Below are 24,966 nucleotides of genomic sequence, written 5' to 3'. Positions count from 1 at the left end.
ACAGCCAGCCAATCAGCTGCTAACTGACATGCCACAGACTGTTTGAAAAATGAAAGTTAGCAACTGATTGGCTGGATATTTATAACTCTTCATTTATCACTTTTTGAAGGTTGATACATCCGGCTCTGAATATTCAAGGACTGAGTTAACGAATTTCAGCCACACCCACACCCACACCTTGGACCTCACAAAAAAAAACATATTGGTCCTCAAAAAAATGAAATAATACATTGTCCCTCACAGAAAAATAAAATGAAAAACATGCTGGTCCTCAGAGGGAAGAAAAAAACAACAAAACACATTGGCCATCACATAAAATAGATTGGTGCAGACAGTGAAACAAACGTACATTGTCCCCCTACAAGAAAAAACAGATGACAGGCATCGGCGCTTGTGCAGTATTGGCCTCGGTACTGCTTATGCACATACCCCAGATTCTATGGGCTGCAGCCGAAGCAGCCCATAGAGGCATCCCAAAGAAAGTCTCACAGACTGCATCTGGCTTTATTTATTCAAGGCACAGTGGCGGAATTTATCTGGGGTTGCATTCCTGCATCCCATAGGTAAAAACTGCTGCTGGTAATAAGCCATTGCACTGGCTGCATCTGTTTACTGGAATAAAAGTTTACCTTTTTTGAAGCACTTCAGTCTCCAGTGGTCATCTTAAACCTGCTTGCTGCAAATGGGAACTCCCCATAACACCTGCTGTTGTGAAGATGTGCTGACCTGTCTGGCCATAACTCTTTGGCTAATGTCAAATGTTCTCAGATCTGTACACCTGCCCCTTTTCTTGCTTCCACACACATCAAAAACTGTTTACTTGCTGCTTAATATAGCCCACCCCATGGCAAGCGCCATTGTAACGAGATTATTAAAGGTATTCACTTACACTGCTTGCCCATTAACTGTAATGTACTGTGTCCTTCAATTTTACAACTCACAGTGAATTACACCTACAGGCATGTTTATAGTAGCACAGCTCCAGGTCTACAGTAGTGTCTGACTCTGACTCTGAATAAGTCTCAAATGTGCAAACCTGTATTCTGAGCACATTGCCTGTATTCTGAGCGCATTGCCTGTATTCTGAGCGCATGCCTGTATTCTGAGCGCATGCCTGTATTCTGAGCGCATTCCTGTATTCTGAGCGCATGCCTGTATTCTGAGCGCATGCCTGTATTCTGAGCGCATTCCTGTATTCTGAGCGCATGCCTGTATTTTGAGCATATGCCTGTATTCTGAGCGCATTGCCTGTATTCTGAGCGCATGCCTGTATTCTGAGCGCATTGCCTTTATTCTGAGCGCATGCCTGTATTCTAAGCGCATGCCTGTATTTTGAGCATATGCCTGTATTCTGAGCGCATTGCCTGTATTCTGAGCGCATGCCTGTATTCTGAGCGCATTGCCTTTATTCTGAGCGCATGCCTGTATTCTAAGCGCATGCCTGTATTTTGAGCATATGCCTGTATTCTGAGCGCATTGCCTGTATTCTGAGCATATGCCTGTATTCTGAGCGCATTGCCTGTATTCTGAGCGCATGCCTGTATTCTGAGCGCATTGCCTTTATTCTGAGCATATGCCTGTATTCTGAGCGCATTGCCTTTATTCTGAGCGCATTGCCTTTATTCTGAGCGCATGCCTGTATTCTAAGCGCATGCCTGTATTTTGAGCATATGCCTGTATTCTGAGCGCATTGCCTGTATTCTGAGCATATGCCTGTATTCTGAGCGCATTGCCTGTATTCTGAGCGCATGCCTGTATTCTGAGCGCATGCCTGTATTTTGAGCATATGCCTGTATTCTGAGCGCATTGCCTGTATTCTGAGCGCATGCCTGTATTCTGAGCGCATTGCCTTTATTCTGAGCGCATGCCTGTATTCTAAGCGCATGCCTGTATTTTGAGCATATGCCTGTATTCTGAGCGCATTGCCTGTATTCTGAGCGCATGCCTGTATTCTGAGCGCATTGCCTTTATTCTGAGCGCATGCCTGTATTCTAAGCGCATGCCTGTATTTTGAGCATATGCCTGTATTCTGAGCGCATTGCCTGTATTCTGAGCATATGCCTGTATTCTGAGCGCATTGCCTGTATTCTGAGCGCATGCCTGTATTCTGAGCGCATTGCCTTTATTCTGAGCATATGCCTGTATTCTGAGCGCATTGCCTGTATTCTGAGCGCATTGCCTTTATTCTGAGCGCATGCCTGTATTCTAAGCGCATGCCTGTATTTTTAACATATGCCTGTATTCTGAGCGCATGCCTGTATTCTGAGCGCATGCCTGTATTCTGAGCGCATTGCCTGTATTCTGAGCGCATGCCTGTATTCTGAGCGCATTGCCTGTATTCTGAGCATATGCCTGTATTCTGAGCGCATTGCCTGTATTCTTAGCGCATGCCTGTATTCTGAGCGCATTGCCTGTATTCTGAGCATATGCCTGTATTCTGAGTGCATTGCCTGTATTCTGAGCGCATGCCTGTATTCTGAGCGCATTGCCTTTATTCTGAGCGCATTGCCTGTATTCTGAGGGCATGCCTGTATTTTGAGCGCATTGCCAGTATTTTGAGCACATGCCTGTATTCTGAGTGCATGCCTGTATTCTGAGCGCATGCCTGTATTTTGAGCGCATGCCTGTATTCTGAGCACATTGCCTGTATTCTGAGCGCATGCCTGTATTCTGAGCGCATTGCCTTTATTCTGAGCGCATGCCTGTATTTTGAGCGCATGCCTGTATTCTGAGCGCATGCCTGTATTTTGAGCGCATGACTGTATTCTGAGCGCATGCCTGTATTCTGAGCGCATTGCCTTTATTCTGAGCGCATGCCTGTATTCTAAGCGCATGCCTGTATTTTGAGCATATGCCTGTATTCTGAGCGCATTGCCTGTATTCTGAGCATATGCCTGTATTCTGAGCGCATTGCCTGTATTCTGAGCGCATGCCTGTATTCTGAGCGCATTGCCTTTATTCTGAGCATATGCCTGTATTCTGAGCGCATTGCCTGTATTCTGAGTGCATTGCCTTTATTCTGAGCGCATGCCTGTATTCTAAGCGCATGCCTGTATTTTGAGCATATGCCTGTATTCTGAGCGCATGCCTGTATTCTGAGCGCATGCCTGTATTCTAAACGCATTGCTTGTATTCTGAGCGCATGCCTGTATTCTGAGCGCATTGCCTGTATTCTGAGCATATGCCTGTATTCTGAGCGCATTGCCTGTATTCTGAGCGCATGCCTGTATTCTGAGCGCATTGCCTTTATTCTGAGCGCATTGCCTGTATTCTGAGCGCATGCCTGTATTTTGAGCGCATTGCCAGTATTTTGAGCACATGCCTGTATTCTGAGCGCATGCCTGTATTTTGAGCGCATGCCTGTATTCTGAGCACATTGCCTGTATTCTGAGCGCATGCCTGTATTCTGAGCGCATTGCCTTTATTCTGAGCGCATGCCTGTATTTTGAGCGCATGCCTGTATTCTGAGCGCATGCCTGTATTTTGAGCGCATGCCTGTATTCTGAGCGCATTGCCTGTATTCTGAGCGCATGCCTGTATTCTGAGTGCATTGCCTTTATTCTGAGCGCATGCCTGTATTCTAAGCGCATGCCTGTATTTTGAGCATATGCCTGTATTCTGAGCGCATTGCCTGTATTCTGAGCGCATGCCTGTATTCTGAGCGCATTGCCTTTATTCTGAGCGCATGCCTGTATTCTAAGCGCATGCCTGTATTTTGAGCATATGCCTGTATTCTGAGCGCATTGCCTGTATTCTGAGCATATGCCTGTATTCTGAGCGCATTGCCTGTATTCTGAGCGCATTGCCTTTATTCTGAGCGCATGCCTGTATTCTAAGCGCATGCCTGTATTTTGAGCATATGCCTGTATTCTGAGCGCATGCCTGTATTCTGAGCGCATGCCTGTATTCTGAGCGCATTGCCTGTATTCTGAGCGCATGCCTGTATTCTGAGCGCATTGCCTGTATTCTGAGCATATGCCTGTATTCTGAGCTCATTGCCTGTATTCTGAGCGCATGCCTGTATTCTGAGCGCATTGCCTTTATTCTGAGCGCATTGCCTGTATTCTGAGCGCATGCCTGTATTTTGAGCGCATTGCCAGTATTTTGAGCACATGCCTGTATTCTGAGTGCATGCCTGTATTCTGAGCGCATGCCTGTATTTTGAGCGCATGCCTGTATTCTGAGCACATTGCCTGTTTTCTGAGCGCATGCCTGTTTTTCTGAGCGCATTGCCTTTATTCTGAGCGCATGCTTGTATTTTGAGCGCATGCCTGTATTCTGAGCGCATGCCTGTATTTTGAGCGCATGACTGTATTCTGAGCGCATGCCTGTATTCTGAGCGCATTGCCTTTATTCTGAGCGCATGCCTGTATTCTAAGCGCATGCCTGTATTTTGAGCATATGCCTGTATTCTAAGCGCATTGCCTGTATTCTGAGCATATGCCTGTATTCTGAGCGCATTGCCTGTATTCTGAGCGCATGCCTGTATTCTGAGCGCATTGCCTTAATTCTGAGCATATGCCTGTATTCTGAGCGCATTGCCTGTATTCTGAGCGCATTGCCTTTATTCTGAGCGCATGCCTGTATTCTAAGCGCATGCCTGTATTTTGAGCATATGCCTGTATTCTGAGCGCATGCCTGTATTCTGAGCGCATGCCTGTATTCTAAACGCATTGCTTGTATTCTGAGCGCATGCCTGTATTCTGAGCGCATTGCCTGTATTCTGAGCATATGCCTGTATTCTGAGCGCATTGCCTGTATTCTGAGCGCATGCCTGTATTCTGAGCGCATTGCCTTTATTCTGAGCGCATTGCCTGTATTCTGAGCGCATGCCTGTATTTTGAGCGCATTGCCAGTATTTTGAGCACATGCCTGTATTCTGAGTGCATGCCTGTATTTTGAGCGCATGCCTGTATTCTGAGCACATTGCCTGTATTCTGAGCGCATGCCTGTATTCTGAGCGCATTGCCTTTATTCTGAGCGCATGCCTGTATTTTGAGCGCATTGCCTTTATTCTGAGCATATGCCTGTATTCTGAGCGCTTTGCCTTTATTCTGAGCGCATGCCTGTATTTTGAGCGCATGCCTGTATTCTGAGCGCATGCCTGTATTTTGAGCGCATGCCTGTATTCTGATCGCATGCCTGTATTCTGAGCGCATGCCTGTATTCTGAGTGCATTGCCAGTATGCTAAGCGCAATGCCTGTATTCTGAGCGCATTTTACAATTTCATATACGTCTTCATCTCAAAGTAATATATATATATATTCTTTTTCTTTCTTTTTTTTTATTGAGATTTTAGATTGACTCCTATTATATCATGTCTCCATTATTTTGAAACTTCTACAACTCCATGTATTTCAGTTTACTAATTTGTTGCCATGTGCTAACATCATGAACACATGGCTGTGGACCTTATTCTGATCCATTCGCACGGGGCTGATGTTTTGGCTGGGTGCGTGCAGGCTCGGCGAACAAACTGTTCGCTGGGTGCAACCATCCAGCCTTGCGAACGGAGGGCGGGGGGAGGGGGGGAGGGGGTGCGGGGCGTTGGGGCGTCCCATTAGCATATGGGAACACCCAACGTTTCATAGGTTCTCCCATGAGAACGCTGGACGTTCTCATGCTAATGTGCCAATCTGATGTCAGCTGCCCGCTCACTTCCCTCCGAATGTGCACGCAGATCTAAGGGTGCTCTGAGCAACCTTAGATCTGCGTGCACGTTCCACATCATTCGATGGTCGGCAGCGCATGTGCAGTAACTTCATACATACTGCGCATGGAGTGGCCCAAGTATCCATGGGCTGCCTTTGCAGCAGCCCCCAGAGGCTTGCTCAGATTCCCGGGTCGGCACAAGCGCAGTATCATCATCAGTGCAGAACCCGTTTTAGGGACTGCCACGCCTTTGTGCACAGAGAGGCATCCCGGAGGGAGGGAATACCTCCAAATGGGACTGCTTTGAGCGACTGGCAGGTCGGTATTCCAATAGGAAGTCACTGCCAGTCACATTGAAGCAAGAGCAGTCTCAAAGACTTTAAAGACACTTAGGCCAAAGACAGTGGCAGATTTTACCTGTGGGGGCTGCAGCCCTGCAGCCCAATTTCTAAAAACCGCCACTGGTGTTACCCCACAGGCTGCTAATGGATGTTTATGTAAAGCTTCCATTAGCAGCCAGTGTGAACGTATGTGCATTGCGAATGGTAGGCGGGATCTGGTTCACTCACAAGGATGTGAAGTTGCATCCGAGTGAACCAACCAGAATACCCCCAAGGGCGTAACTACCATAGGTGCAAGGGGAGCAGCTGCTATGGGGCCCAGTATTGTAGGGGGCCCATCTTTGCTGTTTAAGTAATATGTTTTACATATATTTATCACCATCAGTTGCTAAATAGGGGGCCCTTATAAACTTTTGCTATGGAGCCTATGAATATCTAGTTATGCCCCGAGGCACCCCCTATGTACCTTTGAAACTCTTTTTTTTTCTTCAAAGAGTGCATCATGGTTATGGTAACTTACTTTGTGTATCAAAAATATTCTGTCTTTTCTGTCCTAAACAAAATACATCAACAGACTTTGTTAATCAGCAGAGTTTATTTAAATTGAAAACAACAGAAGAAAAAACATAACACAAATGCAATAAGCAATCAACAAATGTTAGCACTCAGCAAATACCCTCCAGAGTAAATACATTTATCAGATCCTTTGGGGATTACTGGGGAAAAGCTGGCTTCATAGCAGAATTTTATAAAGGCGATGCTTCTACTAGCATGATGGGAAACGGTCATTAACTCGGCACATCTAAGGTACATTTACATTGCGTCGACCACTGAAAGTTGACATGCCTTAGGTCGACACAGACAAAAGGTTGACATGGCTAAGGTCGACACGTGCATTAGGTCAACATGTGGAAGGTCGACAGTCAAAAGGTTGACATAGGATTTTCACTTTTCTTTTTAGACCACATGTGCCAACAGGCGGTATTTCATGACGATCCACCCACTAGGGCATGGAGGGAGAATAGAAAAGTGTGCCTAACACCGTGCCCTACTCATGGCGAGCGCATCGACTATGTCGAAATTTGGGTCAAACAATTTGAAAAACCCATGTCAACCTTTTGACTGTCACCCCTCCCCATGTTGACCTAATGCATGTGTCGATCTTATGGCCCTGTAGACCATGTCGACATTTTGTCTGTATCGACCTTCAGTGGTTGACCCAATGTATGTCAACCTTCATTTGGTCAACTGAAACTGGTGTAGTGCGGGCATCTATCATAGTGACCTATTAACAGTATCAAGCTTTTCTTCATAAAATTATGTAGATACTTCATTTGGAGAATGTGGCGATAACAGTTTAAGCATCAGGGTCCCAAAAATGTCAGTCCTCCATTTGCCAAACAAATAAAATACCTACATAGCTAGAAATGCTTATTTATTTATTTACAGTTTCTTATATAGCGCAGCAGATTCTGTTGCGCTTTACAATTGTAGGCAGTGATAGAACAAACTGGGTAACAACAGACAGACTTGGGGGTAGGAGGGCCCTGCTGCAAGCTTACAATCTATAGGGACATAGGGGGGAAACTCAAGGACAGGCACCAGTAATACAGTATCATAGCAGTCCCACCAAGTTACAAGTCCAGAAGGGGGGCTATATAGTACATAAGTGCCTCAGAGGGTTATGCATGTAGAACTTAAATATGATAGGCTTGCCTGAAGAGGTGAGTTTTCAGGGAACGCTTGAAAGTTTGGAGGCTAGTGGAGAGTCTTATTGTGCGTGGAAGGGCATTATATAATGCAAACACTTTATCATTTTTTGCTTCACATCCGCTTACTTTTTGTTTTATGATTTTACTGTATGCTTTGCTTGTTAAAACAGTGACTTTCAATAAGAACTATTTAATAAAAAATTATCATTTTGATTGTTATATTGTACTTGTAAGTTATTATTATTATTTTATGCGATATACATTTTTTTATCCAAGATTCAAGTAACTTATTGCGTGTTGTGTGTTTTACCTAAGCAGTAATTTGTTAGCAATTGCTGAAAATTGACCTTTTGTTCAACAACTTGGGATTTCTTAGATTTTTGAAAATAAATAAATTATAATGTATGATAATTGCTGTATTTCAGATATATGATTTATGCCATTTGTTAAACCTGAAATTTACTATTGCAAATGAATGCACATTGCACATTTTTTAGAATTAAACTTGGATGAATTGTGTAATTACTTATGAATCAGTTCAATTGTTATTCAAAGATCTGCATGTATGCATTATGGATTAAATGGAGTCAAATGTTGATTGCTATTACTGTTGTTTATTAACTAATGTGTTTAGGGGTTTTATATTGGTGCCTGGATTCTGCTCAACCGAAGAATTAGCAGCTAAATTACCATAAAGGTGGAATTATACATAAGACTTAGCCAAACTGACCTTAAATCCCTTAAATTCACCTTAAATCCACCAGATTTTAATGTTTTCTAGCCAACAATTCAATCAACTGAGGACTGCTGTCATCACGTGTGTACAGTCATTTCTTAAATGCAAAGAGCAGTGGTGGATGTGGCCATCCACCCCTTACAGTTTCTTATATAGCGTAGCATATTCTGTTGTGCTTTACAATTATATATATATATATATATATATATATATATATATATATATATATATATATATATTGGCCTAATATTATAGATATTACAGCAAAGAGTACCCCGAGAAACACAACTTAATTCTCTAAGTGCAGTACATCTGTTTTAACTTTATCCCAGCCATGCGTAGGCGAGTCCAATTCACTTTTGCTTGGACTCAGTTCTTTGTTGACTTTATTGTATGTGATCATTGACACAGTGTTGAAGACACTTCATTTTCAAGATAATAAAAAAAAACTATTTTACCCAAAACACAATACGGCAATTCGTATTCGTATTGATGTGCTAGCAATACGAATACAAATTAACGTATTTTCGGGATAGTAAATGTCAAAAATGAGTGTATTTCTGGATACAAATACACCTATTTTTTACAAATTTCCTTTAGTAAATTTCCCCCTTAGTATCTGAGTGTGGAGAAGATAACATTTACGCGCGTCTCAGTATCCGGGCGGCGAGGCGGACGCAATACTGTCCGCCTCCCGCTCGATAGTGCTGGGGGGGACCCGAGGAGGCTGCGGGGGGTGCGGGGGGTGAGGGCAGCACCAGCAGAAGCCCCTTCCGGCATACAGATGGCGGCTGGGCAGGGGATGGCGATGGCGACGACATCGCCATCACTTGCAAAGATGAATCCTGCTACATCTGTATATATATATATATGTTTTATATGTTAAAAATGTAACTTCAAGTCACTCACACTTCTGTGAAATCAAACTGTCCACTTAGGAAGCAGAACTAATTGACAATCAATTTTGCATGCTGTTGTGCAAATGGAATCGACAACAAGTGGAAATTATAGGCAAGTACCAAGGACCCCCCCCCACAATAAAGGAGTTGTTCTGCAGGTGCTGACCGCAGACCACTTCTCTGCTCCTATGCTTTCTGGCTGATTTTTTGGTCACTTTTGAAAGCTGGCGGCGCTTTCACCCTAGTGGTAGAATGAGACGGAGTCTACAACCCACACAAGTGGCTCAGTTAGTGCAGCTCATCCAGGATGGCACATCAATGCGAGCTGTGGCAAGAAGGTTTGCTGTGTCTGTCAGCATAGTGTCCAGAGAATGTAGGCACTACCAGGAGACAGGACAGTACATCAGGAGATGTGGAGGAGGCCGTAGGAGGGCAACAACACAGCAGCAGGACTGCTACCTCCGCCTTTGTGCAAAGAGGAACAGGAGGAGCACTGCCAGAGCCCTGCAAAATTACCTCCAGCAGGCCACAAATGTGCATGTGTCTACTCAAACGGTCAGAAACAAACTCCATGAGGGTGGTATGAGGGCCCGACATCCACAGGTGGGGTTGTGCTTACAGCCCAATAACGTGCAGGGTGTTTGGCACTTGCCAGAGAACACCAAGATTGGCAAATTCGCCACTGGCACCCTGTGCTCTTCACTCTGAGCATGTGACAGATGTGACAGAGTCTGGAGACGCCAAGGAGAACGTTCTGCTGCCTGCAACATCCTCCAGCATGACCGGTTTGGCAGTGGGTCCACAATGGTGTGGGGTGGCATTTCTTTGGGGGGGGCCGCACAAACCTCCATGTGCTCGCCAGGGGTAGCCTGACTGCCATTAGGTACCGAGATGAGATCCTCAGACCCCATGTGAGATCATATGCTGGTGCGGTTGGCCCCGGGTTCCTCCTAATGCAAGACAATGCTAGACCTCGTGGCTGGAGTGTGTGAGCAGTTCCTGCAAGATGAAGGCATTGATGCTATGTAGTCAGAAAGGTGTACACAATTGCGCTGTCTCAGATTTACATATTCTTAAACTTCTTTTTTCGGTCAATGGACAACTCTCATGGGTTTAAAATATATGGGAAGAAAAAATAAGACAAGGGAAAGACTGGTCAGTTGATGATTTCTGGATAATGAGATCACAGGAATTCCCAAAACTCGATAACTGACCTTTCCACCCTGCGCTATATGCACATAAAGGTTTCTTTGACTCCAATCAGGTCACACGCTTATAGGTATTAGACGCTCACCTTTATAAAGCACTGTATGTTCACAAAGCGATATCTTTACTGTGAACCGTGGATCCTCCTCAGCAGGTATAGACTAATTGCGGAATCCAGTGATACACAAAAGGATTTTATTCTCCACGTACACAATAAAAGTTCACAATTTTTCACATGGAAATCTTGCAGAAAAATTCCAACAAAAAGATAAAAATCCAATGATCACTTAATCCTTAATACACCAAGTTAGGAGAATAAGATGGGTGCCACACTGCTGGAAAAAATGGCTAAGGAACTTCAGTGCATCTGGATAGTTGTTCTCTTCCTCACCAACGCGTTTTGTGCCGTCCTGAGTGGCCCTTTTTCAAGGTATGGGGGAGCTTCTACCTGCCGGGTATTTATACCCTGTCTAGTTAACTCATAAAAATGATGTCATAAAAATATGATCTGAATTGATTCTCCCTTCCAACACAGCAACAGTATACAGTAGTACAGCATTAACTTAAAATACAATATGGGCGAATAAAAAAATACATATATTAAAAGTGGTCATTAGAATAAACAACATTTATCCATATATTTTGCTTAAATGTATTAATTCATTTTTTGACCGCTTTTAATATGTGTATTATTTTACAATCCTATTAAAGGGCTAGATGAGGATGTCTCTCTCTCTCTCTCTCTCTCTCTCTCTCTCTCTCTCTCTCTCTATATATATATATATATATATATATATAGGAGTAATAGAGGTATAGAGAGTGCTTTCAACCACCAAATGGAGATTCAACCAATGATTTGTTAAAATACAAAACAGTACAAATCTTAATAAAACCAGTGTGCTTTTTATTGAAAGATTTTTTCAGAGTCACATCTGGAAGTGGTATCCTTTTCGGAAATGCAAGTAACCCGACGCGTTTCGTCTTGAAAAAGACTTCATCAGGGGTTTAGTACATAGTAATATTAGAACGCTTATACCAGCGTGTATTTCCTCAAATATGCGTAAATGGTATTAAAACTCCCTCAAAGGGGCGGACCTCAAAATCAAAAGCAATTTAGCAGTGTTTGTACCAGCTTGTTATGCTCCAAAATTACGTGGGTAGTGATGACCTCCCTCACAGGAGTATAATTCAGATATCTAAAAGATTAATTCAATAAGTATACTAACATATAGATTCCATAGTGGTCGCTTTCACTTCAAAAGGACGATTACCCAGATTGTCTCTTTGTAGGGTCAACGTAATCACGGAGTGTCCCCAATTTTTGTGGGTCTTTAGGTGGTAGTTGATGTTCAAATTTATATAAGTGGGACCATCCAATAAAAAGGGGGTTATTCACCCGGTACAATCAATGTTTGGCCTAGTCCAGTGATTAGGCTCCACAATGTCTACTTATCCGATAGTAAATAAAACGCGCGTAGAAGGCAGAACAGAACATCCAGTTTCTGGTCTCAAAGTGAAGTTCTGCAAAGGTCTGTCTGCCAACATGTGTGCCTTATAATTATATGGGTGCCCTTATGTGTCCTGTATCAGACCAGGGGAGCTGCCCTTTTTTTATGAAAAGAAAAAAAAGTGTTTTTTTTTTTTTTTTTTTTTTTACTCCAAGGGCTGTTAAATGTGCTGTATCAGTCCAGGGGTGAGCCAAGAGTGCCGTATAATTCAAGTGGTGTTACTAAAGTCTGCCGTATTATTCCAGGTGTGCTGCTCTTTTTTTTAATTAAAAGAATAAAAGTTTTTCTTTTTTTTTACTGCAGGAGTGTCGCCATGTCTGCCGTATAATTCCATGCCTGTCGCCATGTGTGCCGTATCAGTCCAGGGGTGCCGCCATCTGTGCCGTCTAATTCCATGTGTGCTGTATCAGGTCAGGGGTGCCCGCATGTGTGACGCGTAATTCCTGGGGTGAGCCAAATGTGTCATATAATTCATGGGTTGCTGCCAAGTCTTCTGTATAATTCATGGGGTGCTGCCAAGTGTGCTGTATTAGTCCAGGGGTGATGCTGTGTGCCATATCAGTCCAGGGGTGATGCTGTGTGCCATATCAGTCCAGGGGTGATGCTGTGTGCCGTATCAGTCCAGGGGTGCTATTAAGTGTGCAGTATCAGTCCAGGGGTGATGCTAAATGTGCCGTATCAGTCCAGGGGTGATGCTACCTGTGCCATATCAGTCCAGGGGTAATTCTAGGTGTGCAGTATCAGCCTAGAGGGGATGCTAAGTGGTGTGCCATATCAGTCTAGTGTTTGCGCCGCACACTTGTGTGGCTTATCATAGTTATCCAGCTACCTCGGTGCAACCTTTTGCCCTAAAAACAATATTGTAAGGTGTGAGCTGTTCAGAATAGACTGGAAATGAGTGTACATGAATGTTATTGAGGTTAATATAGTGTAGGAGCGAAAAAATGAAAACCAAAATTCTGCGATTTTAGCAGTTTTTATGCTTTTTTAACAAAAAATCAGAACCCAAAACCCAAAAAATCCAAACACAAAACACTTAGGAGGTGTTTTGCCAAAACCCATTAGAACCCAAAACCTCAAGGTAATCAGAACCCAAAACCCGAAAAGTGGCCGGTGCACATCCCTAATATATATATATATATATATATATATATATACAATCCCAATATTCCAACACGCGCTATGCTCAGATATATGACACAAAGTAGAAATATTAGTAATGACTTGACTTATGGCAGCCTTTCCACTAAATTCCCTGAGGGAAGGGAATAAAACAACCAAGATACTACACAATAGTGGAGTGGCGCCTTCAGGCTCGGACTGGCCTGGCGGGGGACCGGGAGATTCCCCGGTGGGCCCCGTTCCGTCTAAACCCCTCCCACTTTTAAAGGGGGGAGGGGCCTACTGTGGCTGCCGCCTGACAATGCTGCTGGCCCGGGAAGTCGCCGCCGGGTAGTCAGTCAGTGGCATCCGTTGCGGTCGCGGATGACTGACCCTGGCGGTGGGGCCAGCATTAAGCATCAGCTGAGGCTGGCGCTGCTGCTGGCTGTCTGATTGACAGCTGCTGCTGGGCATCACTAGGCGGCTGCACAGTGTGGGCTGAGTCATGACGTCAGCCGTCAGGTGATCCTTCCAGTGGACGTGGACCTGCCCACGCTTTACTGTCTGGGGGCCAGGAAGAAGAACTTGATGCTGCATTACACCCTTCCAGCGCTCTGGTGGAGACAAGTCACTCTGGAATCTGGTCCTGGATGCACGTGATCAGGCTCCCGCCCGCACTGCCTGCCTGGAAGGTCAAGGAGATCCCTTCATAGGTGGTGTATACTAAATATTTGCAGGTACCCATTAAAATTACAGATTATTATGGAGAGTACTGTGTATACTGCGTGGTATTATGGGAGGTGCTGTGCTTACTAATTAGTGTTATGGAGGGTGTTGAGCATACTGTGTGCTATTGTGGTATGAAGGGTTCTGTGCATACTGAGTTGTGTTATGGAGGGTGCTGTGTATACCGAGTGGTGTTATGGAGGGTGCTGTGCATACCGAGTGGTGATATGGAGGGTGCTGTGTATACCGAGTGGTGTTATGGAGGGTTCTGTGTATACCGAGTGGTGTTATGGAGGGTGCTGTGCATATGAGTGGTGATATGGAGGGTGCTGTGTATACCGAGTGGTGTTATGGAGGGTTCTGTGTATACCGAGTGGTGTTATGGAGGGTGCTGTGTATACTGAGTGGGGGGACCTACTATGTGCTGTATTATATGGGAGGGTTTATGTGCTGTACTATTATCTGTGTGGGGAGGACCCATGTGCTGTACAATTATCTGAGTGGGGGGGACCTACTATGTGCTGTATTATATGGGAGGGTTTATGTGCTGTACTATTATCTGAGTGGGGGGACCTATGTAATGTATTATATGGGGGGGGCTATGTGCTGTACTATTATCTGGGTGGGGAGGACCTATGTGCTGTATTATATGGGGGGGACCTATGTGCTGTACTATTATCTGAGTGGGGGGACCTACTATGTGCTGTATTATATGGGAGGGTCTATTTGCTCTACTATTATCTGTGTGGGGAGGACCCATGTAGTGTACTATTATCTGTGTGGGGAGGACCCATGTGCTGTACTATTATCTGTGTGGGGAGGACCCATGTGCTGTACTATTATCTGAGTGTGGGGATCCATGTGCTGTACTATTATCTGAGTGTGGGGATCCATGTGCTGTACTATTATCTGAGTGGCGGGACCTATGTGCTGCACTATTATCTGTGTGGGGACCTATGTGCTGTACTATTATCTGTGTGGGGAGGACCCATGTGCTGTACTATTATCTGAGTGTGGGGAGGACCCATGTGCTGTACTATTATCTGTGTGGGGAGGACCCATGTGCTGTACTATTATCTGAGTGTGGGGATCCATGTGCTGTACTATTATCTGTGTGGGGAGGACCCATGTGCTGTACTATTATCTGAGTGGGGGGACCTATGTGCTGTACCATTATCTGTGTGGGGAGGACCAATGTGCTGTATTAAATGTGGGGGAGGCTATGTGCTGTACTATTATCTGTGTGGGGAGGACCTATGTGCTGTATTATATCTGCGGGGACCTTCGTGCTGTACTATTATTTGTGTGTGGAGGACCCATGTGCTGTATTATATGGGGGGGCTATTTGCTGTATTATTATCTGTGGGACCTATGTGCAATATTATCAGGGTGGGGGATTTACGGATCAGATGTCACACACCTGCGATTTTGGGCCTGATTTCGCCCGATTATTGGTCCAAAGTGCCAAAATCTGATAAAATTGGCCCAAAATCGCATAGTGTATAGCCATTCCTCTCTGGTCAGGTGGCCACACCCCTTCAAAAAGACCATGCCCCTTGGTGGGTCCCTGTGAGTGCATTTCCCTGGTGGGCCCTTCATGCCCCAGTCCGACACTGCCCACTAATAATGTTTGTCGTTTCCTTAGCAGCAGGCACGTGCAGTCAGGGGAGGCAGGGGAGGCAGTGCCTCCCCTGTCATTAATTATTAACAATATAATACAAAGAAAATACTTATGACACATATTAGGTGTCATCATTTTTTATTACTAGTTTCGGAGGCACCGAGAGCGGTTCCTCCGACTGTCAATGTAAAAGGAGCAGGAACAGAGGACGGGTAGTGGGCGCGGCAAAGCTGCAGGCTGTAAAAGCCCATAAAAAAGGGTCCCTGTCACTGGGGAAGATGTGATTGGGTGTTAGATCCTCTCACTGAGGCGGCTGAATGAGGGACACAGATCAGAAGAAACACAGCGGTGGGCCCGGGACTGCAGTGTTTTACCCAGTGTGCCCGCACCCTACCCGGATCCAATGTGCACACATTGTAACGAGTGTCCAGGTGAGCAGGGGGCATCCTCAAGGTGGGTACAATGTATGAGCACCATGAAAGGGAGGATCGCTATGCTGCTGGGACCCCCGAAGGTTTAGAGGTCTCACTGTCATATACAGTACCTGCTAATCTCCACTGCTGGGTCTGCTCCGCAGCCTGGGAAGGGATCACTGCGAGGGTGGGATATCTGCAGCATCAGTGACCCCATGCTGAGTTTGCATGGCTGACATTGTCCTTTGTATGGCAGCCACAGATCTCTTCTGTTGGCTCTGCCTAGAGAGGTGAGAAGGGATCTCTGGCAGGTGGATCAATGCAGCAATGGACAGGTCACAGGATGCATTTGTGATACCAGTGTTCACAATACCGACCTGGCATCCCAACTACTAAAAGGAGGAATCCTGGGATCAAAGAGGAGGCCAGTGCCAGGACGCTGAACATTAAGTACAGTATGTCGGAGTTTGTTAGGGTTATCTAGGGAACATGGGGTTAGAGATAGGCCGGGGATAATGGGGTTAGGTTTAGACACTGGGTGGGACTTAAAGTTAGGCCATGGAGGCAGGGTGAGGGTAACCCCACTGCCGGTCATTTGTATGCAAACACCAGCTTGTGAACACATTTGGGGGCTGTCACTCTCTCTGTCAGGGGCAGATTTATTAAGCTTGGTTTAGTGATAAACTGTCTGTTTTTTATCAGCGGCCAATCAGCTCCTAACTGTGTGGTTACAGGCTTGGTTTGAAAAATGACAGGTAGGAGCTGATTGGCCGGTGATAAAAACCAGACATTTTATCACTTCACCAAGCTTAATAAATCTACCCCACAGTCTCTATGTCCCTGCTAACACTCCCTGTCTCTTCTGTCACTCTCTCTGTCCATATGTCCCCGCTGTTACTCTGTGTCCCCACTGTCATTCTCTCTGTCCCTATTGTCACTCCCTTTCCCAATCTCCCTTTTGTCACTTCCTGTCCCCCCTATGTCCCTGCTGTCACAAATTAGGTGCAGGCCGCCCTGACCCCACAGCCCCGACTCACAACTCCCCTGGCAGTGCCTCACTAACCACTCTCCTCAACGCACGTCACTGCTTAGCAGCATATTTGCACACACAAAAAAGTGGATGGGGCATATGGCTCACTGAGGCAGTCATGGGGTCTAGGCCTTGCGCTATGCCCCCTTTCTCCATCACCCTCATAGTAACTGTATTATCCCTACTAGTTTTGTGCTGCATTTGCCAATGGTAAAACTGAGTGTATGACGGTGTTATGTTATGGTTAGAAGATACTGAGATATATACAGTAATACGCACTAACACTGAAGTAAGAATTGGACAAGACCTTTTATCCACAAAATATATCAGTAAATTACCAACATGTAAAATAACATTGTATATGTCAATAGGACATAAAACCTTCCTCCATTATAAAAAAATAATTTTTATTAAAATTGTTCAATATCACCTTTATCCACCCGCCAATTACTTTCCAAACCGCTGAATAGTAAATCCAGAGGTAAAATCACAGGCAAAGGTGATTATTTGTAAATTTCCCCCTTCCCCTTTGAGGCCTGTGAATCAGGACAGTTGGGATGTGCGCTTGTCTTCCTCCCCCCCCCCCCCCTTATCCCTAAACATAATTTGGAGACTTTTACTAAATTTTTGCTGAATGGCGGCCATCTTGTCCCATGACATCATTATGACATCACAAAGGCTGTGTCAGAGGACTTTCTGGCAGCATCAGGAGAAGAAGCGGATATTTTCTCTCCTGCTTTATCTGCTATATCTAAATTACTGTGAATTTTAGCAGTTACCTGTATCACAGGCGACATGATGGGCTGTCTGTGCAGCAAAATGTGCATCCCTGCACCCAGCAGGAAGGTAAGTGCGCTGTTATATTTAGGGGTTGTACATTGCACATACAGAGGGTTATCACAGGCCGCAATAGGGGTGAGCTCACCCGATATAGGGCATTTCTGGGCAGATTGGGGGGTGATTTGTCCAGTTCTGTAGCCTAAATATGGGGGGATAGGTATATTGTATAGTTATTCTCATGTGCACAAATTTCCACACGTTAATGTAAGGTTTTGTTTTACACATATTGAACATCCATGTAACAAAAACGATTAAGCTGCTCTTCACCTCTAAAGGGGGAATTCAAGGGTTTTCCATACCAGCGACCACTAGATGGCACACTATTATTCTGTAGCATTAGGGATACATGGATGGGTGACGCTCCCTGTATGTAGTATTAGAGGTAGCCTCACAGGCTCTCACATTATCAGCACTGAAGTATCCATCATCCCACCTTGCTGGGCTTTGTAGTTCTGCAAGCACTTCCCCCTGGAGACCCCCTCTGTAGGTTCCCCCTGGAGACACCCTCTCACATTTTTGGCTGTGTGCAGTGTGCTCCTTCTCCTGCCAGTAGCTGCCTCCTGCCCGTTCTCCTCCTGCCTGACTAACTGACACTAACTGCCCATGCGCCATGGTGACCAGGGTTGTCAGACCATCCCTGTAATAAGCGCACATATGAATTACACAGGTCTCAGGTGTCATTATGTCCGATGAGCAGTCACATTTAGCCCCAGAACCTGTGTTACACAAATATTACTGCAGATTTGATGTAATGACAGTTGGTATGAACTCTGACCCCTGGGACTTGTGTAATTCATATGTGCGCTTATTAAAGTGATGATCTGGCACCCCTGCTGGGGACCCTCATACCAGGGAAAATGCAGGATGTGAGATGGGGGTTTCTCCCAACATGACCCATTCCAGGAGGGACACAATGCTCTGTTCCTGGGCTTCCCTCTGATATTATGATTGCTGTCACCCGGGTTGAACTAGATACTTGTAAAGAAAGGTGATAGTATTCCTAAAATAAGAGTAGGGATGGACAACCACCATGATTCATAGACATTGATGGTTTATAGCTGATTTAGAATAACATTATTTTGTGCATTCTGGAGTGGATCACGGGAGATATATATATATATATTTTTTATCACCAATACAGTCACTGTTACTGCAGCGCAGGTAAAGATGAAGTCAGGCCCGGACAGTCTGCATTATTAGGCTCCGCCCATTCTTGGCATAATGCCACAAATAACAGGTCTGTCTGAAGGGGTGGAGCAAATATGATGGAATTTTTTGAACTGCATCATATTAGCTCCTCCCCTCACCACAGACCTGCTACTCATGAAATTATGTTGTGAGGGGCGGAGCTTTGATTGCCTACCAAAGCTCACATGTTTAAAAGAAAATCGGGGGGGGGGGGGGGGGGGGAAGGGGGGGGGGGTTAGGGGTGTTACATATTACTGACAATATATGAAATTTAATGAATATATGGTAACAAAGCTGAGCGGATCTTACCTGCATCATTATACATTGCTATAATCTTATTATAACTGCTGACGCCGGTACTAATAGTTATGACAATAAATCAGGGCCATCTTAACAGCAGTGTGGGCCCCTGGGCAAAGCAATGCACTGGGGCCCTTACCCATTCTCCTCTCCTAGGGGTGGGGGGTGCTACCGGTATCAGCAGCAGCTTTGATGTCCCATGGGTGGCAGGGGGTGCTCTATCTTCCACTCAACATGTAGGACCTGGAGCAGTAACTTCTGCCTATTACTCCTTTACTGCACAGGTGGTGGGAGGGAGAACACTAACGTGTGGAAGGGGGCACTGAGCTGTATGAAGGGTCCCTTTTAAATGACTTCCAGGGAGGTAGGGGGTGTTTTATACGCAGGGGAGGGTTGGATAATGGAGTGGGCTTAAGATTCGTCATTTTCCAGTGGAAGGGCAGCTTGTTTGACTGCAGATATCGCCATTATCTGGAAATAGATTTCTTAGCCTTCAATAGTATAAAAACCTAGAGTCCCAACTTTCAGGAGGTGCTGGGAACTTGGGGATCAGAGATCAGGAGCCAGATCAATCCATTGACAAAAATATAAAACTGTACACCAGACTTTTGGAGCTGGAGCAGGGACCGGCTGCTGGAAGACTGATATCTCTGGTTCTGGGCATGATAGAGACAAGGGGAGAGTCCCAGCTTTTAGAATATACTCTCAGAAAAACTCTAAAGGCCCCCATACACTATGCGATTTTGGGACGATTTCATCCGATTTCGGCACTTTGTGCCGATAATCGGATGAAATCGGCCCAAAATCGTAGGTATGTGACATTTGATCCGATCCGATGCGCGGTCCCGTGCGCATCGGACCGGATCAGGGAGGTCGGACGGTCTGTACATACGATCACGTCCGACCTCCCTGTATGCATATGCCTGCCACCTGACAGGCATATGCATACAGACACCGGGGGAGTAGTGGGGGCGGCCAGCGGCAGTGGTGGTGGGGGCGGCCAGCGGCGGTAGTGGGGGCGGGCAGCGGGGACGGGCGGCGTTTGCGGTGAGCGCAGTGTACTTACACATAGCAGCAGCGGCGGGGACGGGACGCGCAGTGGCGGCTATTATATTTTTAAAATACTTGTCAAATGACCGGCCGCTCTCTGATTGGCTGAGAGCTCTCCGGCCAATCAGAGAGCGGCCGGTCATTTGACAAGTATTTTAAAAATATAATAGCCGCCACTGCGCGTCCCATCCCCGCCGCTGCTGCTATGTGTAAGTACACTGCGCTCACCGCAAACGCCGCCCGTCGCCGCTGCCCGCCCCCACTACCGCCGCTGGCCGCCCCCACCACCGCTGCCCGTCCCCACTACTGCCGCTGCCCGCCCCCACTACTGCTCACCGCCCTGCAGCTCCCCGGGGTTTTTTTTACATGGGATAAATCGCATGCGATTTATCCCATGTAAAAATGGCACATCAAGTGCCAAATTGTATGTGAGCCTCCCGGGGAGCTGCCGGGCGGCTCGCAGGTAAATTGGGTCCGACTTGTCCCTAGGACAAGTCGGCCTAATGTATGGGGGCCTTAAGTCAGAGAGAACCTGAGAAATATGACTGGGAAATGCAATTAACAGGTCAAATGTGTACTGCTGCTTTGAAGTTGGATATCTCCAGTTCCCCTGGAAAAAGGGGATCCTCAGCTATCAGCATTGGGTGCTATACACCTGGGGCCCCTGGGTAAGTGCCCATTAAGCCCATATGAAAAGACAGCCCTGCAATAAATGATAAGCCACAATGGTGAAGTTACAGCTGGTTCCATTGCCCTGATCTGTTCTATTGCTTCCATGGTAGAAAGTGCTTGCACTGCAGAGAGTCACAGCTCATGTTGTCTCTTCCTCTGCTCCTTACAGCCTGGCAAGTCTGCGAGTCTGAAGAAGGGACCGGCCAAGCACCCCACCAGCGTGCAGCCTCCCACCAGCATGCAGCTCCCCACCAGCGTGCAGCCTTCCACCAGCGTGCAGCTCCCCACCAGCGTGCAACTCCCCACCAGCGTGCAGCTTTCCACCAGCGTGCAGCTTTCCACCAGCGTGCAGCTCCCCACCAGCGTGCAACTCCCCACCAGCGTGCAGCTTTCCACCAGCGTGCAGCTTTCCACCAGCGTGCAGCTCCCCGTGCCCTGTCAGCTGACAGATGAACTTTCCGCTAAGTTGGACTCTAGGCTGGCACGAGAGGCATATGTGGCAACAGCGGTGGCAGCAGCCATTCATGAAGTAGTGGCATCCTTCTTCCCTATTGATGGTAAGTTTCCCCCTTGTGTTATGTATGGGCTGCTTGTTTCTGATCACTTTTTTCTAATTCTAGTGTTGCTTTGTTCGGGTGCACAGGAGATTGCGCCTCCGCACAGAACTCACACCCTATTACATAGAGCCCATAGACAGTACGGGGTACATTTACTACACTGAAAAGAGGTGATGTTGCCAGAGCAATCAATCAGATTCTGTCTCTCATTTTTAGATGATACATCTACTGAGACCACAGATGCCAGCAGTGACTGTCATGAGCTTGAGGACCTATCTGATACCAGCAGTTACTGTTCAGAGCTTGGAGACCTGGTGGAAATGCCCACTGATAGCAGCACTGCCTCTTCTGGGAGCATGGAAGAAGTCAGCAGCAGAGACTCCTCTCCCGGGTAGGTTGCCGGCACAATCCGCGCGTTCTCCCTGCTCTGGTCCCTGGGGTAGATTTCAGGTCTCTTGTCTTAAGGGGTGTACACACGGAGAACTTTTAACAGGAGATTTTGACTAGATAGTCAAAATCTTCTAGAAGGTTAGCCAAAATCTCCCTATTTTTCTCCTGCTTAGTCAATATTGTCTAGCAGAAATGGCTTAGCATAGATTGACTGACTGTGCAGGCAAGACAATTTTGACTAGATCATAGACTATCATTGCTTAGACAAAATCGCTTAGTTAAAATCCCCAGTGCATCTAGCCAAAATCTCTCCCAAAAGTGCTTAGTCAAAATTGTCCATTAGTCAAAATCTCCCTGTATTTTTAATCTCCATATCTCCTGCAGCCGGGGCCGCTACACAAGTTCTCACACACAGCGCTGATGGGCTGGTATTCTACTTATATGACATACATGTATATATCATTATACCATACTTGTCTACTTGCTGGCTGCCCTCTCCGTCAGAGCCGGCCCTAACCAGTTTGATGCCCTAGGCAAGATTTTGGCTGGTGCCCCCTAGCACCACCTCTCTTCACTAACGCATCCCCCCGCATGCAGTCACTTGCAGAGAATGATTTCGGAGGTGGCGAAAAGAAGCCCATAGGCTTCTATAGGGTATCGCCACCCAAAGGTGGCGATACCCTACAATGCGGTATCGTGGCGGTGGCATTTTCATACATAGGAAAATTTGGTAAAACGGGGGTTTTACTGCATTTTTCCCTTAGTACATCCCGCCCAAAATGTGTACACTTAAGAAATATGCATGTTTACACCCACACTGTGCGGATGTAAACTTTGATTTTAGTGAGGGCAAGCTAGGAGGTGAGGTGCTGCCAGCCCTCGGCAGCAGCACCCTACCCAGCACTTAGCTGCAGCCTTCCTCCTCCCTAGACCTCAGTAGAATCACCACACATCCCCAAGCCCTCACGAGCGCATCTTGTCTCACCCCAGTGTTGCCGTCTCCCCCAGTGTTGGCGGCCTCCTCCAGGTGACGCCAGTAGTGAGTTCCTGCTGTGGAGTTTTCCTGCTGTGTACAGTCCGCAGCTGCGCTGGACGCTCCCTCCCGCCGTGTATAGCCAGCGCCGTCAATTCTCACATACAGTGCCGCATCCCCTTCGGCAGCCGCAGCACCAATCACCTGCTCCGGCGTTACTGCTGGCGGGCGGGCACCAGACGGGCAATTCTCATTTCAGCTCAGCACTGCAGCGCTGCTGACAAATGCCTGCCGCGGCCCCACTGTTCACCAATGGTAAAGGAGGGTGCCGCCCTAGGCATAGGCCAAACCCCCTAGGCAATTGCCTAGTATGCCTGGGGCCGGCTCTGCTCTCCGTCGAGGTGGGGGGGGGTCGCGGGAGTCAGACGGCTCCCCAGTGGGGTTGCCCCCTTTCAGAGGACCAGATTGCTGGGTTTCCTGGCCATTACGGGAGGGTAGGCAACTCTGCATTATACTAAGGAGTGTAACATTATAAGAAGAGAAATGCTACAGCAGGAGAAATGTCATGTCAAATATGGGGCCTACACACACGTAGCGATATTATCAGTGATCTGAGTGATGATCGCTAAGCACAGATCTCTCACTCTCAACAGACCGCTCAGCACACAGCCCATATTCTCAATAGAGAGAACACAGATGATGACCAGATTTATATACTGCATGTAGTATCTGCATCTCCCGGTGATAGCGATACACGGGGCCACGCATCGCCATGGGCCCCACACACAGCTATGTGTGCTTCATTTCTAGGCAATCTAGTCAGAACACTTAGAAAATAGGTCACAATCTCTGGGTGTGTAGCCACATTAGAGGGATCTCACATCACTGTACACTGGGCTTCCTGTATGGGTCCGTCCTTGTCATGTCACACCCACAGTATCAGCTCTCTTATTGGTCCAAAGAGGAATCACATGGATAAATGTAGTCAGTAAGGGCCACTAACATGGTGCAGGTGCTAGGTAGCAGCAGGCCAGGGAATAATGAGGTGACTTGTACATGGCAAACGTTTGTGTCTATATAATAACAGTCACTGATCAAAGTTTGTTTTTATAGGATGATCTACAAGACACGTGTAGATGTTGGATTCCTATGGCAGGAGTGGCAGGAGGAGGAGGACGGAATGCCTAGAGTCGACATTTAACGTGGACATCGGACTCACTGAGCCCATAACATCTCTCATCCCATAACCTGGGAACATGTTTTTAAATTTAAACTTGATTTGACTTGTGTCAGTTAATTGCATCAAACTTAATCATTACAGTTTGTGCAACTGTTATTTTAATGTTAAAGCCAGTCCCGTTGACGGCTCATCCCCCTGCCTAAGCCTGTCCCGTTGACGGCTCATCCCCCTACCCATGCCTGTCCCGTTGACAGGTAATCCCCCTACCCCCAATCTCTGTCTTCACAACTCCCTCTCTCCATATCCAGCAAGTCTGAAACACATGATTTTGCTTTTACTTTCTAAGGAGTAATTTGGTCCATTGAGTGGTCTCTAGTGGTCACAGGTGGTACTTCACCTTAGAGGTGAGGCGTATTCAGCCTTTTCTATATAGAGATATTTGATATGTGTAATAAATATACATGCACATACAGAAATGAATGTACATATGTATATATGGATCTGTTTCAACAATTAAAAAAAAAGACTGGCAAATCAATCAGTGTCTGTTTTAATGTTTCAATTTTCCATTGTACTACTATATTTGTCTGACCCCTGCTTTTGTGTTAAGCCTTTGGGTGTTATTCAATGCCGCCGGCGATGGGGTTAAACAGCGAAGACTGCCAAAAACAAACCACCCTCGCCATTTAACCCCCGCTTCGGCTGCTCACCCTATTCAACATTCCGGGGTAATCCTTGCTGTCAGAGAACGGCGAGGGTTCACCCAAACAGCGAGGTTCGCGGCTAATGCAGGTAGCCTGCTGCATTTAGCCATGAGCCTCGTAGTTTTGGCGGCCGCACACACCGTTTGCACCGTGCTCTAAAAACACA

At 46.3% G+C, this 24,966-nt stretch overlaps 1 protein-coding gene across 1 annotated transcript; it reads left to right on the top strand.

Annotated features, from left to right (window-relative positions):
- The first annotated feature begins 12,361 nt into the window (after positions 1 to 12,361).
- On the top strand, positions 12,362 to 24,548 carry LOC146059133 (uncharacterized). Its single transcript, XM_083171250.1, has 4 exons — positions 12,362 to 12,503; positions 21,166 to 21,553; positions 21,770 to 21,944; positions 24,030 to 24,548. Exons 2-4 carry the CDS (start codon positions 21,235 to 21,237, stop codon positions 24,115 to 24,117), a joined length of 582 nt encoding a protein of 193 aa, XP_083027376.1. The 5' UTR covers positions 12,362 to 12,503; positions 21,166 to 21,234; the 3' UTR covers positions 24,118 to 24,548.
- Positions 24,549 to 24,966: the final 418 nt, after the last annotated feature.

The sequence above is a fragment of the Crinia signifera genome, chromosome 2 (assembly GCF_055691185.1).
Source record: "Crinia signifera chromosome 2, ASM5569118v1, whole genome shotgun sequence".
Lineage (NCBI taxonomy): Eukaryota > Metazoa > Chordata > Amphibia > Anura > Myobatrachidae > Crinia > Crinia signifera.
The sequence above is the reverse complement of the archived record's forward strand: the minus strand, read 5'-3'. Positions and strand labels throughout refer to the sequence as shown.

Bases quoted from the DNA above. Each gene is read 5' to 3' on its own strand.
- LOC146059133 (XM_083171250.1), top strand. From the start codon at position 21,235: ATGCAGCTCCCCACCAGCGTGCAGCCTTCCACCAGCGTGCAGCTCCCC. The intron at 21,554-21,769 runs GTAAGTTTCCCC...TCTCATTTTTAG, and splicing joins ATCCTTCTTCCCTATTGATG to ATGATACATCTACTGAGACC. The intron at 21,945-24,029 runs GTAGGTTGCCGG...TTGTTTTTATAG, and splicing joins AGCAGAGACTCCTCTCCCGG to GATGATCTACAAGACACGTG.